Source organism: Pseudorasbora parva, chromosome 1 (genome assembly GCF_024679245.1).
Source record: "Pseudorasbora parva isolate DD20220531a chromosome 1, ASM2467924v1, whole genome shotgun sequence".
In the NCBI taxonomy this organism is placed as follows: domain Eukaryota; kingdom Metazoa; phylum Chordata; class Actinopteri; order Cypriniformes; family Gobionidae; genus Pseudorasbora; species Pseudorasbora parva.
Genome location: NC_090172.1, coordinates 12,537,514 through 12,554,652, shown reverse-complemented (window position 1 = coordinate 12,554,652; position 17,139 = coordinate 12,537,514). Strand labels below are relative to the sequence as shown.

The 17,139-nt window shown below is 41.4% G+C and overlaps 1 protein-coding gene across 6 annotated transcripts in view; it reads left to right on the top strand.

Moving 5' to 3' along the window:
- sipa1 (signal-induced proliferation-associated 1) overlaps positions 1-17,139 on the top strand; it is an 84,466-nt gene that overhangs the window by 52,904 nt on the left and 14,423 nt on the right. For all 6 annotated transcript variants that reach the window (XR_010899193.1, XM_067424800.1, XM_067424723.1 and 3 more), the window contains 2 exons: positions 276-405; positions 9,369-9,492. Coding sequence is in view for 5 of the 6 variants with exons in the window: in XM_067424800.1 (XP_067280901.1) it covers positions 276-405; positions 9,369-9,492 (254 nt within the window). In the remaining variant the exon portion in view is untranslated. The remainder of the gene's footprint in view (positions 1-275; positions 406-9,368; positions 9,493-17,139) is intronic.

The following is a 17,139-nucleotide window of genomic DNA, read 5'->3' as shown; positions in this document are numbered from 1 at the left end:
GCTGGGTTAAAACAACCCAATTGTTGGATTAGTCCATATTTGACCCAACATTGGGTTTAAACAACACAACATTTTTTAGAGTGTAATATTATTTAAATTAAAAAGAAAAATGTAAAATTATTATAATTATACTGATTATCCCAGCCTCATAAAATCTGTTGTTTACACACAAGTGAGCAGCTCAATGCCTTTGTAAATGTTTTTTATTCTATTCTTTCTTTTATTTATTTTGCTTAACTAATATTTCTTCCTCTATGAATGTCTTTGTCTGTCAGACATGTGTATGATAATGTGGGGCTGAAAGGAAACAGGCACATCTATGAAAACCCTGGAGAGCTTAGGGACGTGACCCCTGACCTCATACTGGCAGTCAAACCTAAAGTGCCTCCAGAGCTAGAGGAAGTGGTATGAAATGCACACTTTTTTCTTGTCATTATGCCATTACTTTGTTTTGCAAGCTGATGGGAGAAACTTTAATTTGAATGATTGTCAAGATAAGCAAGAACTAATCATGTGATCACAATAGGCACAGATACAATGAAGCTTATACTAGACCAGGAGCTGTCAACCTTTTTCTTTTGACCTAATTGCAACAAACAAAGATATTGCTTTACATATTTGATTTCGTGTTTGTCACCATCAGATAACTCTGATGTATCATCAAAAAAATGTATGTCAACTAAGTAAGGGAGCAGACAGGTGCCATGACGTTTTTGACCTTTAGTCCATCCTTGGCTAACAGTTTTCAATTAAGATTCAATATGTGATTCATAGGATTTCGATTTGATTATGGAAAGATTTTTACAAATGTAGAAGGACGCAATGCTTTTCACAATTCAATTTGATCTGATTGCAATTAATTATTTGATTGTGTATTTTTAAGTGCACACATAGGATTATGTAAATTATCTCATAACGTGTCTTTGGTAAGAAAAAGACAAATTACTATATATATATGCCATACGTTTTCTTGGTCTGGAAATGATTATTATTTTAATTCCCTACATTTTTTTCAGGATTTCCATGACCGTGGGAATTGATTTTAATATTTATTTATTTTTACTTTAATGAATCACAATTCATTCTTGGATTATTATTTTTTTTATCGATTCTTGAACGAAATTATTTACTATTAAAAAAAGATGGATTTGTAATATATGAATCACTCACCTCTGGCTTACTTAGAAACAGTATTAAAAACATTATCAACTTCCAGAATAGCACATCAGATTTCAGAACCTGAAGCATGGCATGATCTGCTGCTGATGTGTATGTAAGATCCTGCCTCCCACACAGGGCAACTGATGGATCAGCTGTAGCTCTCTGTATTTGGAAAGTGACTGTAGTGTTTTTAGAAGGGTTTTTAACCTCTTAGATCCCTCTCCCACTCTCTCGCTCTCCTTCCTGTATGTTCACTGTTCCTCCCACTTCATCTTTTCCCTTCTTCCCCTCATAAAATCACTTTCCTCTCACTCCCTCTATTCCCTACATTTTCTTTGGTCGTATTCATCTTAATGTCTCTTCTGTCTTAAATGCTTGAGTATATTGATGAATAATTATTTATAGAAATGTTCTGTATTACAGTATCGTCTCTTTTCTGCTCACTTTCATACAATGATGAAACATTTTCAAGTACTAGACTACCGCAGTATATACATTTGCTGATTTAAAAAAAAAAAAAATCACACGATTTCTGATATTTGCAGTTTTTACTTCTTTTTTTTTTTTTTGCCATGTTATGAATCATTCTGCAGCCGTGGGACAGCAGTGCTAGGTAGAAACTGATTACATGTAATCTGGATTATGTAATCAGAATTCCTTTTTTTTCTTTTTAGATCATATTTCAAAAAGTAAGTATTTATTATTTACAGTATATCATTAATTGAATCTCCCTACTATTACTTATTTTTATTTATTTTTATTACTTTCTATAAAAGTCCATTGCTTATATACATTGAGAAAGTCTTTCAGGTTTGTGGAATTGCTCACACAGACCAGCCACTGAAACCCACACAGAATTTAATCACTGTATTTACATGAATAATTTCATTTAAAAAAAACTAACAAAAATTCTCATTGCAACATTGCATATACACTCACCAGGATTTTTAGGAACACCATACTAATACTGTGTGTTTGACCCCCTTGCGCCTTCAGAACTGCCTTAATTCTACACGGCATTGATTCAACAAGTTGCTGAAAGCATTCTTTAGAAATATTGGCCCATATTGATTGGATAGCATCTTGCAGTTGATGGAGATTTGTGGGATGCACATCCAGGGCACGAAGCTCTAATTCCACCTAATCCCAAAGATGCTCTATTTGGTTGAGATCTGGTGACCATGGAGGCTAGTACAGTGAACTCATTGTCATGTTCAAGAAATCAATTTGAAATGATTCGTTTTGTGACATGGTGCATTATCCTGGTGGAATTAGCCATCAGAGAATGGGTACATGGTGGCTATAAAGGGATAGACATGGTCAGAAACAATGCTCAGGTAGGCCGTGGCATAAACAATGCCCGATTGGCATTAAGGGGCCTAAAGTGTGCCAAGAAAACATTCCCCACACCATTATACCACCACCACCAGCCTGCACAGTGATAACAAGGCATGATGGATCCATGTTCTCATTCTGTTTACTCCAAATTCTGACTCTACCGTCTGAATGTCTCAACAGAAATCGAGACTCATCAGACCAGGCAACATTTTTCCAGTCTTCAACTGTCCAATTTTGGTGAGCTTGTACAAATTGTAGCCTCATTTTCCTATTTGTAGTGGAGATGAGTGGTACCCGGTGGGGTCTTCTGCTGTTGTAGCCCATTCACCTCAAGGTTGTGCGTGTTGTGGCTTAACAAAATGCTTTGCTTCAGAGCTTGGTTGTAACGAGTGGTTATTTCAGTCAAAGTTTCTCTTCTATCAGCTTGAATCAGTCGGCCGATTCTCCTCTGACCTCTAGCATCAACAAGGCATTTTCGCCCACAGGACTGCAAATCCCAGTAACTGAGCAGATTGTGAAATACTCAGACTGGCCTGTCTGGCACCAACAACCATGCCACGCTCGCAATTGCTAAAATCACCTTTCTTTCCCATTCTGACATTCAGTTTGGAATTCAGGAAATTGTCTTGACCAGGATCACACCCCTAAATGCATTGAAGCAACTGCCATGTGATTGGTGGATAAGATAATTGCAGTAATAAGAAATTGAACAGGTGTTCCTAATAATCTCTTAGGTGAGTGTAGAATCATCTCTTGATGAACACATTAATTCTTTGATTGGTTAATTGTCACATTACATGCAGGTAAACAAATAAAAGTTAACTGCTGCAAGAGAAATTGCTGTTTTCACCGCAGACTGAGCATTACACACACACACACACACTTGGTTTGGTAGCCGTCTTCCCTTTGGGGAGAGCAGATACAGACTGCACTATACTCCTGTATTCTGCCGCGGTCAATCCCTGGGTGCTTCAGCACTAAAGAGCAATTTTCCTCACAAAAGAGCAAGACGGGTGATGCTGCGTCTTTTTCAAGATGTCATTCCATCTGTGTATTTCTGGGTGCGGCCGTTCCCTGTCACCTGCTGACGGTCACATTTGCTGCGTCACGTGCCTGAGCTAAGAGCACGCTGAGGCAGCGTTTGTGGATAGTGTTTCCATTGCGGTTAGGTCGAGACTCTCCTACCTTCGGGAAGGCGGAGTCCCCCTACCCATACCTTGATCTAGGGCTATTCCTGCCCAGCAGAATAGACCTACTTCGACGGATGGCCGAGGTGACCTAAGGATTACGTTTAGGGCAAACCCGCCGAGCGTACCTCCGCGGGACCCTAATCCCTCACAAGCGCCGCAGCCGGTGGTGCTTCCAGAGGAATCCGTCTTCCCTCTCCCATTAGCGTCCGACAGTGACCTTCGGGGCACCCGCGGATGAGCAGATGTCGATTGCTGCATCGGAGGGGGAGTTACAGTCCTCGGAGGATGAAGACTCACCTGTACTGACTCCCTCTGGGAGAGTGGCAATGGTTAAGTCGGACCCCGAGCTGACGGCTTTGCTTTCAACACGGGTGATGCTGCGTCTTTTTCAAGATGTCATTCCATCTGTGTATTTCTGGGTGCGGCCGTTCCCTGTCACCTGCTGATGGTCACATTCGCTGCGTCACGTGCCTGGGCTAAGAGCACGCTGAGGCAGCGTTTGTGGATAGTGTTTCCATTGCAGTTAGGTCGAGACTCTCCTACCTTCGGGAAGGCGGAGTCCCCCTACCCATACCTTGATCTAGGGCTATTCCTGCCCAGCAGAATAGACCTACTTCGACGGATGGCCGGGGTGACCTAAGGATTACGTTTAGGGCAAACCCGCCGAGCGTACCTCCGCGGGACCCTAATCCCTCACAAGTGCCGCAGCCGGTGGTGCTTCCAGAGGAATCCGTCTTCCCTCTCCCATTAGCGTCCGACAGTGACCTTCGGGGCACCTGGGGATGAGCAGATGTCGATTGCTGCATCGGAGGGGGAGTTACAGTCCTCGGAGGATGAAGACTCACCTGTACTGCCTCCCTCTGGGAGAGTGGCAATGGTTAAGTCGGACCCCGAGCTGACGGCTTTGCTTTCCCGAGCCGCCGAAAAGGTCGGGCTTGAGTGGAACCCTCCACTACGTCCCGAACCTTCTAGGTTGGATGATTGGTTTCTCGGGGCGTGTCGCACTGGTTCTTAGCGTCCTGCAATGGTGCCTTTCTTCCCGGAGGTGCATGAGGAGTTCACTAGGTCGTGGAAGACACCTTTCAGTGCCAGAAACAGACCTGGTGACTCCTCCCTCATCACTACCCTTTATGGTGGGCAAGCCAGGGGTTCTAGGGTCTCCCACCGGCGGAACGGGCCGTCACGATGCAACTGTGTCCGGCGACCACTTCCAACTGGTGCAGGGACCCCCGGCTCCCATCCAAGGCCTGTAAGTTCTCTTCCAGTCTGACTGCGAAGGCTTACAGATCTTGTGGCCAGGTTGTGTCCACCTTGCATGCCATGGCGCTGCACCAAGCCCAGATGCTCATGGACATGCACGAAGGTAGTCCTGGCCCAGAGCTCCTCCGGGAGCTTTGGATGGCGATGGACCTCGCCCTCAGGGCGACGAAAATCACCACCCGTTCCATTGGCCAGGCGATGTCCACACTTGTGATATAGGAATGCCATCTCTGGCTCAACCTGGCCGACATGAGGGAAGTTACGGAAGGAAGGAAGACCCGGTTCCTGGACTCTTCCGTTTCATCGGCCGGGTTGTTCTGTGACGCGGTCGAGAGCTTTGCCCAGCAGTTCTTCGGCCACCCAGAAGCAGACGGAGGCTATCCGGCACATCCTGCCCCGGCAGTCTACTGCTGCCTCCACCCCACTGGGCAGCACTTCCGCCTGCTCGTCGCAGAGGACGTCCACCCACCCCAATGTTTGTCTTGCCTTGTGGGGGTGTCCACTTCACCTCCGTGTCGAAGGAGGGTGCCCCTGTGCTTCAGGCGGAGATCGCAGTCCTACTGGTGAAAGACACGATCGAGAAACACCCTACACGTTCGCTAGATTCTATAGTCTGCGTGTAGAGCCAATATCTTCCCGTGTACTCACTTCCCATAGTCAGAATAGCCACCGAAGTGGCTGTTCTAAGTGTCAGCTTGCTGGGCCACTCCCTTCCCCATGGAATGGATACGTGCGCTTATCTGCTCCACTCGAGTTTGCCAGTATGGCGAACCCTGTCGAGTCCTCCGCAACCTGCGGCAGTCAGACGTGGCGGAGCGTCTGGCGCCAGGTCTAACACTCATACGCATTGTGGAACTTGTGTTAGACTGGGTTCCATATGTTGTGACCCCCACGGCGGTCCCATATGTGTATTCTTCCACGGTACGGCTCCTTACGGCGAGCTCGTGTTTTTCCCTCGGCAGAGCTCAGTTTGGTGTTGCTCCCCCGCCTATAATGGTTGGGGCCACGCCTGTGGGGCGGGGTGTGATGTGCAAAGCATGCATGCACGCCAATGTTCATTGGTCCGTTTTCTATATCTCGAAGCTGATAGGGCTCATTGGACGTACTCCAATTCGACGGTACGTCCGACGTACGTCTCCGTTCCCTCCTTCAGGGAACGAGGGTTACCATATATAACAGAGACGTTTTTATTAAAGCACACAGACGCATACATCACTCACACAGAAACATTAAGGAGTACAGAAACTTGTTATCAATGCTGCCCCATGACTTTTAGTGATAAAATATATTTCTCACCAACGAGGGCTAGCGAGCGTCACTATTCTGAAGTAATTTCAGATTTCAGTAGCTTTGTTGCTAATAGAGAAAGAGACTAACAGACGCAGGTATGCATCTCTCTCTCTCACTCACGCTCTTGATAATTATTTAAAATAAATGCCATAAATCAGTAATTCAAATTAATTTAATATTACACAATATCTGTGTCTGATTCAAAGTGAGTAGAACGCTGGAAATAATGAGCTGCAACTAATGAATTTTACCCTTCATTACATCAATGGCTTTAAGTTGCCAATGTTGGCAAATGACAATGGTACAAGTGGGATAATCTACAGTTAGCTGTGCATTAAACGATTTTAGGTAAGGAGGTACAAGATAATCCTATTCAAATCAATGTGATAAATGAGTTAGGTCAAAAGTAATCTAAAAGTAGTCTAGTTATATTACCTTAAACATGTAATGTAATTATGTTACTAACTACAATTTTTGGTTATGTAATTTGGAATAAGTTACTGACTACAATTTTTATCTACCCAGTATTTCGTGAAAGGGACAATTATCTATTAATTATCTGAACTTTTTGATCCATCAAACACAATTAAAATACATTAAATAAATATATATATATATATATATATATATATATATATATATATATATATATATATATATATATATATTAGTTTATTTATTTAATTACTTATACATGTCCTTCTCAAAAAATTAGCATATTGTCATAAAGTTCATTATTTTCCATAATGTAATGATAAAAATTTAACTTTCATATATTTTAGATTCATTGCACTCCAACTGAAATATTTTAGGTCTTTTATTGTTTTAATACTGATGATTTTGGCATACAGCTCATGAAAACCCAAAATTCCTATCTCAAAAAAATTGCATATCATGAAAAGGTTCTCTAAACGAGCTATTAACCTAATCATCTGAATCAACTAATTAACTCTAAACACCTGCAAAAGATTCCTGAGGCTTTTAAAAACTCCCAGCCTGGTTCATTACTCAAAACCGCAATCATGGGTAAAACTGCCAACCTGAGCGCTGTCGAGAAGGCCATCATTGACACCCTCAAGCGAGAGGAAAAGACACAGAAATACATTTCTGAACGAATAGGCTGTTCCCAGAGTGCTGTATCAAGGCACCTCAGTGGGAAGTCTGTGGGAAGGAAAAAGTGTGGAAAAAACGCTGCACAAGGACAAGAGGTTACCGGACCCTGAGGAAGATTGTGGAGAAGGACCGATTCCAGACCTTGGGGGACCTGCGGAAGCAGTGGACTGAGTCTGGAGTAAAAACATCCAGAGCCACCGGGCACAGGCGTGTGCAGGAAATGGGATACAGATGCCGCATTCCCGAGGTCAAGCCACTTTTGGGCTACAGAGAGGCAGCACTGGACTGTTGCTCAGTGGTCCAAAGTACTTTTTTCGGATGAAAGCAAATTTTGCATGTCATTCGGAAATCAAGGTGCCAGGGTCTGGAGGAAGACTGGGGAGAAGGAAATGCCAAAATGCCTGAAGTCCAGTGTCAAGTACCCACAGTCAGTAATGGCCTGGGGTGCCATGTCAGCTGCTGGTGTTGGTCCACTGTGTTTTATCAAGGGCAGGGTCAATGCAGCTAGCTATCAGGAGATGTTGGAGCACTTCATGCTTCTATCTGTTGAAAAGCTTTATGGAGATGAAGATTTTGTTTTTCAGCACGATCTGGCACCTGCTCACAGTGCCAAAACCACTGGTAAATGGTTTACTGACCATGGTATTACTGTGCTCAATTGGCCTGCCAACTCTCCTGACCTGAACCCCATAGAGAATCTGTGGGATATTGTGAGGAGAAAGTTGAGAGACACAAGACCCAACACTCCTGGGCCTCCATAACACCTCAGCAGTGCCACAGGCTGATTGTCTCCATGCCACGCCGCATTGAAGCAGTCATTTCTGCAAAAGGATTCCCGACCAAGTATTGAGTGCAGAACTGAACATAATTATTTAAAGGTTGACTTTTTTGTATTAAAAACACTTTTCTTTTATTGGTCGGATGAAATATGCTAATTTTTTGAGATTTTGGGTTTTATTTATTTATTTATTTTTGTTTATTTTCGAACATGAGAGAAATAAAAATACAATAATGTTCAGACATTATTTAAAAGAAACAAGTAAAGGTGAAAGAGAAAAAAATTAATTAATTCTATCTCATGAACGAAAAAGGAGTAGGAAGAAGTAAAACTTATATACTCCTACCCCTTTAATTATTATTTTTCTTTAAATAACATGCATATGCCTACGCCTACTCATACACATATATACATCAACACATATACATACTCATGTACACATTTGTATTTATACATACATACACCCATATATATACCTATACCCCTATATCCACCGACACATACACATACCTCCACATGCCATATGCATACATGCATAAATTCAAAATAACCACTAACAAATGTTATAACTCTTAACAAAGGAGCGCTCCCATTTTCCTACAGTACTTCTTGATACTTCTTAAGAATATTTTCTCTATACATTTTTTTTTAAAGAGGAATATGTTGGAGCATTGCTTTAAATTTTCATCTGTTTTATTCCACAATTTAACTCCACATATTGATAAACAAAGTCTTTTCCTTGTTGTTCTAAATCTATTAATCTTAAAGTTTCCACATCCCCTCAAGTTTTCATGAGCTGTATGCCAAAATCATCAGTATTAAAACAATAAAAGACCTGAAATATTTCAGTTGGTGTGCAATGAATCTAAAATATATGAAATTTTAATTTTTATCATTACATAATGGAAAATAATGAACTTTATCACAATATGCAATTTTTTTGAGAAGGACCTGTATAATGATGTATGATTATCTTTACATTTTGTTTGCATCCATGAAATAAATAAATAACCTTTAATTTGTAACATATTTAATTAATATATTTAATTTAAAATAATGCATCATTACTACACACATACTATCACAATTTATAATATTGAAGTTTATTGTAAGCTTTTAAGTTTATTTTTAAGTTTATTTTATTTTAACTATTTTGTTAAATACAATTACCATAATATTTAGGTAATTTCACTGCCCACTCCTACTTATTGATTGTTTGATCCTTCCTCTCTTTCTAGTTTGAGTCTGATCAGGGGACTGATGAGCGGCCATCAGTCAGTGATGTGACCATGAGATCTGCTTGTATGGAAAGTGCAGAAAGAAACTCCAGAGCTCTGAGCCTCCATAACTCCATTACTAAGAGTAAGTGTTTCTTAATGATACCACAAAACATTATGCGGTAAATGTATTTTTAAATTAATTGTGTACTTAATGTTATAAGTTTAGACCACTGCTGCTACAGCAAGCCATTATTTGCATTGAGATATTAAATAAGCCCTCAGATAGGTACTTTCTCAATGACTTATACATTTTAAAACATATAAAGCTTCATTTTAGCATTTTTAGCTTCATTGCGAAATCTATAAGTGCAGTTTCCACAAGTACAGATGAGATCTGTAGATATATATTACTGAGTATTTTAACACTGCAATTAATTGTAAAACAACAGGAGCATTTTGTTAACTAAAGGCTGGAATGTGTACAAAACTAAACAGATTTAGAAATCATAATCTTGATTACAGAGAAAAACTTCTGTTACAACTGTAACCATGGTTCGCTTAGAAAGGAATGAAACACTGCATCTGACATAGATGCTATCGGAATGCCTATGATTGCTATAATAGCGTCATGAAGCACATATGAAATTAGTCCAATGGCATTGCGGGACGTCAGCTAATAGCATGTGAAGTCACAACCAGGAAGCTCAATAAAGCAAAAAGAATGTCAGCTTATGATTGGCCAAAGCAAGTCGATCACAGGCATGCAGGGAGTATGGTAATGCAATGTAGCATCTCTGTTACTTCTCAGGAAACCATGGTTGTAACCTGGGACATTCTCTTTGAGGAAACTCAACACTGCGTCTGACGTAGATGGTATGGGAATGTTTATACCCAATACGCTATACTGACATGTGCCTGTCCTATCATGGCAAGCACAAATCTAGGACTAAAGCACCTGGGACCCCAGAGTGGAGTACAAGTCTAGGTTGTAAAACCTCACAAATGTATCCACATCACATATTTCTTGAAGTGATAACCCTGACAATAAGGCTTTTGAAGCCACCATACTCCTTGTAGAGTTTGCTCTGACAGCCATAGCTGAAGAACAACAGCATGCCTCATTAGCAAGAGAAATAGCCTTGACTTTCCACTTGCTCATAGTCTGCTTGGTTGCTGGTGAACCTTTCCTAGGCAACCCAAAACAGAACCAAAACTGATCAGACTTCCTCCACAGGGCAGCTCTGTTGACAAAAAGCAACCAGTACTTTTACTGGACACAACAAATTCTGCTTCTCCTGGTCTAAAGGCTGGAATGTCAGAGGACAAGAGGCTTGCAACTTTTGATCGTGCAACCTTGGTCGGAGCCTTAGGCACGTATCCCGGTCTACAAAAAGGCTTTAATCATGCCGGGAGCTAATTCAAAGCATGAAGAGGGAAAAGACAGAGCCTGAAGATCTCCTATTCTCTTAAGAGACATGATAGCCAATAAAATAGACTTTACTGCAAGAAATTTCTCTGCAACAGACTCAGTAGTCTCGAAGGGTACTGTGAACAGATGTTCTAGTATCATACCTAAATGCCAAGGCGGGACCCTTGCATGGCTTGCAGGCCACCACGTAAATCTTCAAAGTTGAGGAGGATAGCCCTGCAGAATATCGGTCGATCCCCATCAAGGGCCAAACCCGCAATTCCTATACTCGTTTGGGGATGATAAATCGTGCCCCCTGCTTGAGACAGAAGATCCCTCCTGACGAGAATCTCACATGGAGAGCCGTCCAGGAGAGACATCCGTTAACCAAACTCGGGGCCCAGGGCCATCGCTAGAGGGGAGAAAAGTGGTGGCGATTCTCAGGGGCCCCGGATACCCTAGCTACGGCCCTGATGGAGGCAGAAAGGTGTGTGACGTGACTGTTGACATCAACACAGAGACTAAGAGACATCCTTAAATGTCATTTTTTTATGTTAATGTATTGAAAACTGTCACAACACCTGTCTCAATAATACAGTATATAATGTATTTAGCTATATTGCTATATTGAGTGGTTTCAGCTGTTGGGGTTTTGTACATCAGCTCAGCTTCCTTTTTATTGTTTTGTCTTGGATACAGGGTGGCTCTATGCCTCTCTTCCTCAGGGAGGTTTCATTTTCCCCTACTCCCGTATAAGCCCTTCTCCTGTAAACACTGCCTTTTTTAAAAATAAGCTGATCTACAACCAGCCTCCCATCCATAAGCAAATTCGGAAAGCTTTAAAAGATACGAATCAAGGCATGAATTGCATTGACATTTTAAAATGAGTGCAAAGCTTTGGACAGATGGGGGCCAGGCTAGGGCTGGTTGGGATAAGGGGTATTATACAGCCTTAAATCAAGACGCTGTCTCTGGGCCATCTGTTCAGTGCTGCCCCTTGTTAGTTGAGCAGTTACAACTCTGCAGGCTCTCTTTTAAAATGCATATGGGTGTGCATGCATGCATGTTATTTTCTTTACTCAGACCTTTTTAAACCAATCCTCTGAATGTCCCTTTCAATTTGTAGAATTTCGGGGAAGGCAGCAATTAGAAGTCATTGGAAAATGATTCAAATCTAAATGTCACTGCAACCACTACTATGGAAAAATGTGTTAAAATATGTTAAATTCACATTTGTTTTAAAAGTTAAATTTATAGCATTAGGGTTTTTAAAATAGTCTCCATTTTTGGTGGCTTGTTGCAGGATATAGCTGTCTCTAATAAACTCTCTATTTTTACTGTATGCTCAAAGCAGCCGTCAAAGGGAAATAATACTTACAGTGACAAGGAACCAAGAGATCAGTAGAGGGCACTGACTGCTTTAATAACTTCAAATCATTTTTGTTTCAATAATTTAGCTTTGTTGTACTTTAAAGTACACTCATTTTGATGTGTTGGCTTACATACTAAAGCACATGTTAAAGGGTTAGTTCACCCAAAGATTAAAATTATTTCCTTAATTACTCACCCTCATGTCGTTGGACACCCGTAACACCTTAGTTCATCTTCGAAACACAAATGAAGATATTTTTGTTGAAAGCTGATGGCTGAGAAAGGCTTCAGATAGGCCTCCATTGGCATTCAGTATATTCCCACTGACCCACTCACAAGACCCATTAAGACTTAGTTACAAAGTCCATCTTACTACAGTGCCTGTACAATAATTTTACGAAGCGACGAAAATAGTTTTTGTGTGCAAAAAAAATCTAAATAATGACTTTATCCACCAAGATATTGTCTTCCATGTAGGTCCCTGACTTGAACTCACCTGGAACTCACGCGATAGTGGCGCTCCTACTCTTCTGGGTCATGTATTCGAACGGTGGAGCTGCGTCATATTCTCGTCAAGTTCACGTCAATAACTTAGTGGATAAAGTCTTTATTTTGATTTTTGTGTGCACAATAACTATTTTTGTCGCATTGTAAAATTATTGTACAGCCACTGTAGTGAGATGGACTTTGTAACGCAGTCTTTATGGGTCTTGTGAGTGGGTTAGTGTAAATGTACTGAATGTCAATGGAGGCCTATCTGAAGCCTTTCTCAGCCATCAGCTTTCAACAAAAATATCTTCATTTGTGTTCCGAAGATGAACGAAGGTGTTACGGGTGTCCAACGACATGAGAGTGAGTAAATAATGAAATAATTTTCATTTTTGGGTGAACTAACCCTTTAAGTACTTGATTATAATTTTAACTGTAGTGTGTTATATGATATTACATGTAAAGTTAATATATTTTAAATGTACTGAACTGCGACGTCATCATTACAAATGCATAATTACAAATATATTAAAATTCATGACAAGTTTCAATAGAAATTACATTAAATAATATTTTAGTTTACCATAAATGCTTGTCAGTTCATTTAGCAGTACACACTAACTATATTTGAAGACAATATATGCAATTATGAATTTACATATAAAAATGTAGGCTACTTAAGTCCTAATTAAAGGTGCAACTTTCCGTCCACTGGATGGCGCCTATTCAAAACAAATGCGCAGTTTGATGACGCAAAGTTTGAGCGCAGCATCTTGGGACGTGGTCTTCGCCGGTGGAAAATAGGACTCGGGCAGAAATCACGTTCATGCATGCGGTTATTAACGTTACTGTAGTGTAAAGCAGAGCAGGACAGAGTGTTGTGGAGCTGAGTACGGCCGCTCGAGCGATTGTTAAACAAATACCCGCCTCGCAAACACCGGGACTTTTATTATGACGGGACGCGACACAGTCGCCGGGCGCCTGCACTGATCCGCTCTTCCGGTTATGATTATGAGGTAATGCAGCTCTGTTTATCATATTAGATACATTTAAGTGTGTTGAAAATGATGTTATGACGTTACTCTGTGCGTTCACTTGTTCACACTGCTAAGAGTAAAGCAGTCCTGCCAAATAAAACCCGAAACCGAGGGTAGCGCAGATATGACGCAATTGACAGGCGACTTCCTCAAGCGCTATGCTGAAACGTCCCTGTCCTTAGTTAAAATAGCTATTTTCTCACAATTTACAAATAGTTGGAAACATTTGGGATATTGTAGGTACTCAACTGAACAAAATATATAACATCGACCTAGTTGTTTTTGGACATTTTACTGCAGAAATACTACATAGTGCACCTTTAAGTGGGTCAAAAAAACTATTATATTGTACTATTATAAATGGTCATTTGATTGCAATGTATGCTAAAATGTACGTTTTTCACAAAGCCATTTTTGTTCACTGTTACGAACTTTTAAAGGTCTAGGGTCAGCACGTAACATTTAAATATTAAAATATATTTAGTGGAGCGGGCAGCAGAAGAGACCAGACACAGAAATTGATAATGCCAATTGGTTTATTAATTCCCAAAAGCCGAAGCCACTAATTAGTGTGTATGCGCTATTTACAATGCATTAAATGGAATATAAGGTAAAGATACAAATAAACTAATGGGGAAAAAGGAACGTGGTGGCGCCAAATTAGAGAAAGGAATAAAACAAAAAGAGTTCCTAAACTAAATTCCCCAAAACCCACTAACCTTCTAACCAAAGAAAAATGTAGAAAGTAAAACCGAAATCTGGACACGCTGGGAGAATTTATCCACCAGGGCGGCACTTGATTGGCTGCAGAGACGGCACCTTGATGAAGAGTGACAGTCGCATCCTCCAATCAGCAGAGACCTAAGAGCAAGACAGAGCAAGACAGCACAACCACAGAGAAGAAAGGCAGACAAAATATCTAATACACTCGCAGACCGTAACACTCCCACCCATAAAAACAAACTATATATGAAATTACATATATATGTTGTTCATCCAATAACATAGCACAATTACACCCTAGAGAGGGCATCAGCAAACACGTTCTCCGCACCTCTCTTGTGTTTTATTACCAAATGGTAACTCTGTACGATCAGGGACCAACGCATTAAGCGTTGATTCTGATTGTACATACGCGACAAAAATACCAGAGGGTTGTGATCTGTAAATACAATAACTGGACAGTTAGACCCAACATACACATCAAAATATTGAAGGGCCATAAGCAGTGCTAATGTTTCCTTCTCGATCGTCGAGTAGTTAATTTGATGTCTGTTGAACTTACGCGAAAAGTAGCAGACAGGATGGTCGATCCCATTCTCATCCTCCTGCAAAAGCACGGCTCCAGCACCAACCGCACTGGCATCCACCTCTAGTTTAAACTCAGATGCAAGATTAGGAGCCATCAAGACAGGAGCGTTACACAGAAGAGTCTTGATCGAAGTAAACGCATGCTGACAATTGTCAGACCACTGAAACTGACAGTATGGACTCAAGAGCGATGTTAAAGGTTCCGCAATGATTGAAAAATTCTTACAGAAGCTACGGTAATAGCCAGCCATACCCAAAAATCTGCGAAGTTCTCGCCGGGTAGTTGGAATCGGAAATTCAGCTATGGCTGTCACTTTCGCTTCTAACGGGCGCACTTGACCTTGACCCACTTCTTTACCAAGATAGGTAATAGTTGCTTGGGCAAACTCACACTTGACCAAATTCAAGGTCAGAGAAGCTCTAGCAAGACGCTCAAATACAGTCCGTAACAGAGATACATGTTCTGACCAGTCAGTAGAATACACTACTAAATCGTCCAAATAAGCATTACAGTTTGGTACCCCAGAAAGTACGATGTTTATAAGTCGCTGAAAAGTAGCGGGAGCGTTGCGCATTCCGAAAGCCATCACAGAGTATTGTAAAAAACTATCAGGAGTCACAAAAGCTGAGATATCAGAGGCACGGGAGGTAAGAGGCACTTGCCAATATCCCTTTAGTAGATCTAACTTACTGACATAGCGAGCAGAGCCAAGATTGTCCACGCAATCCTCCATGCGCGGCAGAGGAAAACAGTCTGGAATGGTAACTGCATTTACCTTCCGATAGTCAGTACAAAATCGAGCGGTGCCATCACTCTTCGGGACTAATAGGCATGGTGAACTCCAAGGACTACAACTAAACTTAGCAAGTCCGTGCTTCAGCAGATACTCAACCTCGTCTCGCATGACCGCTCTCTTCGTGGCGTTCACACGATACGCGTGTTGCTTCAAAGGAGTAGCATCACCCACATTAATATCATGCTGCAGAACTGAAGTGCGAGAAGGAACATCATTAAACAGAAAAGGGAACTCATTAATCAGATGCATAATATCACTCCGTTGTTCTTCACATAAATGTTGTAAGTGAGATGGTAATACACTTAATACCTCAGAATTCTTGAGTCTAGCACATTGTTGATAAGCATGACGGGTCCCTATACCATCATCCTCAGCATCAACATCACCAGTAGCAGTCACTTCACCACAGGCTGTAGCTACGGGAGATGGAACAGGAGCTGGGACATCAGCAGCAGCAGAAACTTCCATCTGAGGAGATTCCCTGCGATGATATGCTTTTAACATGTTCACATGGCACACACGAGACTTTCTTTTTCTGTCAGGGGTACAAACCACATAATCTGTGTCACTCAACTTCTTCGACACCTCGTAAGGGCCGGAAAAACGTGCAGATAAAGCAGAACCTACAACTGGAAGTAATACCAACACCTGCTCTCCTTCTTGAAAATAGCGCTGCACGGATTTACGATCAAACCGACATTTCATATTTTTCTGAGCAATAGTCAATGAATCTCTCGCCAGAGAACAAGCTTTATGTAAGCGCTCACGGAATTTACTGACATAATCCAATACATTCATTTCAGAACTGGAATCGAAGGACAGAATACTTTCTTTGAGCATTTTTAGAGGACCTCGGACGGTATGTCCGAACACAAGCTCAGCGGGACTAAAGCCAAGGCTTTCCTGCACAGCCTCTCTAGCTGCAAATAAAACCAACGGTACACCCTCGTCCCAGTCTTTACCTGTATCCATGCAGTACTTTCTAAGCATCGCTTTCAACTTTTGATGGAAACGTTCGAGCGCACCTTGACTCTCTGGATGGTAAGCGCTCGCAATTCTGTGAGAAATATTCAATGTGGTTAGAACTTGTGAAAAGAGTTTAGAGAGAAAATTAGTGCCCTGATCAGTTTGCACAATTTTCGGTAAACTAAATGTTGAAAAAAATCTCACAAGTGCTTTAGTAACCACCGGTGATGTAATCTTCCTCAGCGGAATTGCCTCAGGGAAACGTGTAGCACTACACATGATCGTTAAAAGAAATTTATTACCGTTTCTAGTTTTAGGCAAAGGACCCACGCAATCAACGATTACATGCTCAAACGGTTCTCCTACCACTGGAATAGGGACGAGAGGCGCAGAAGGAATTACCTGGTTCG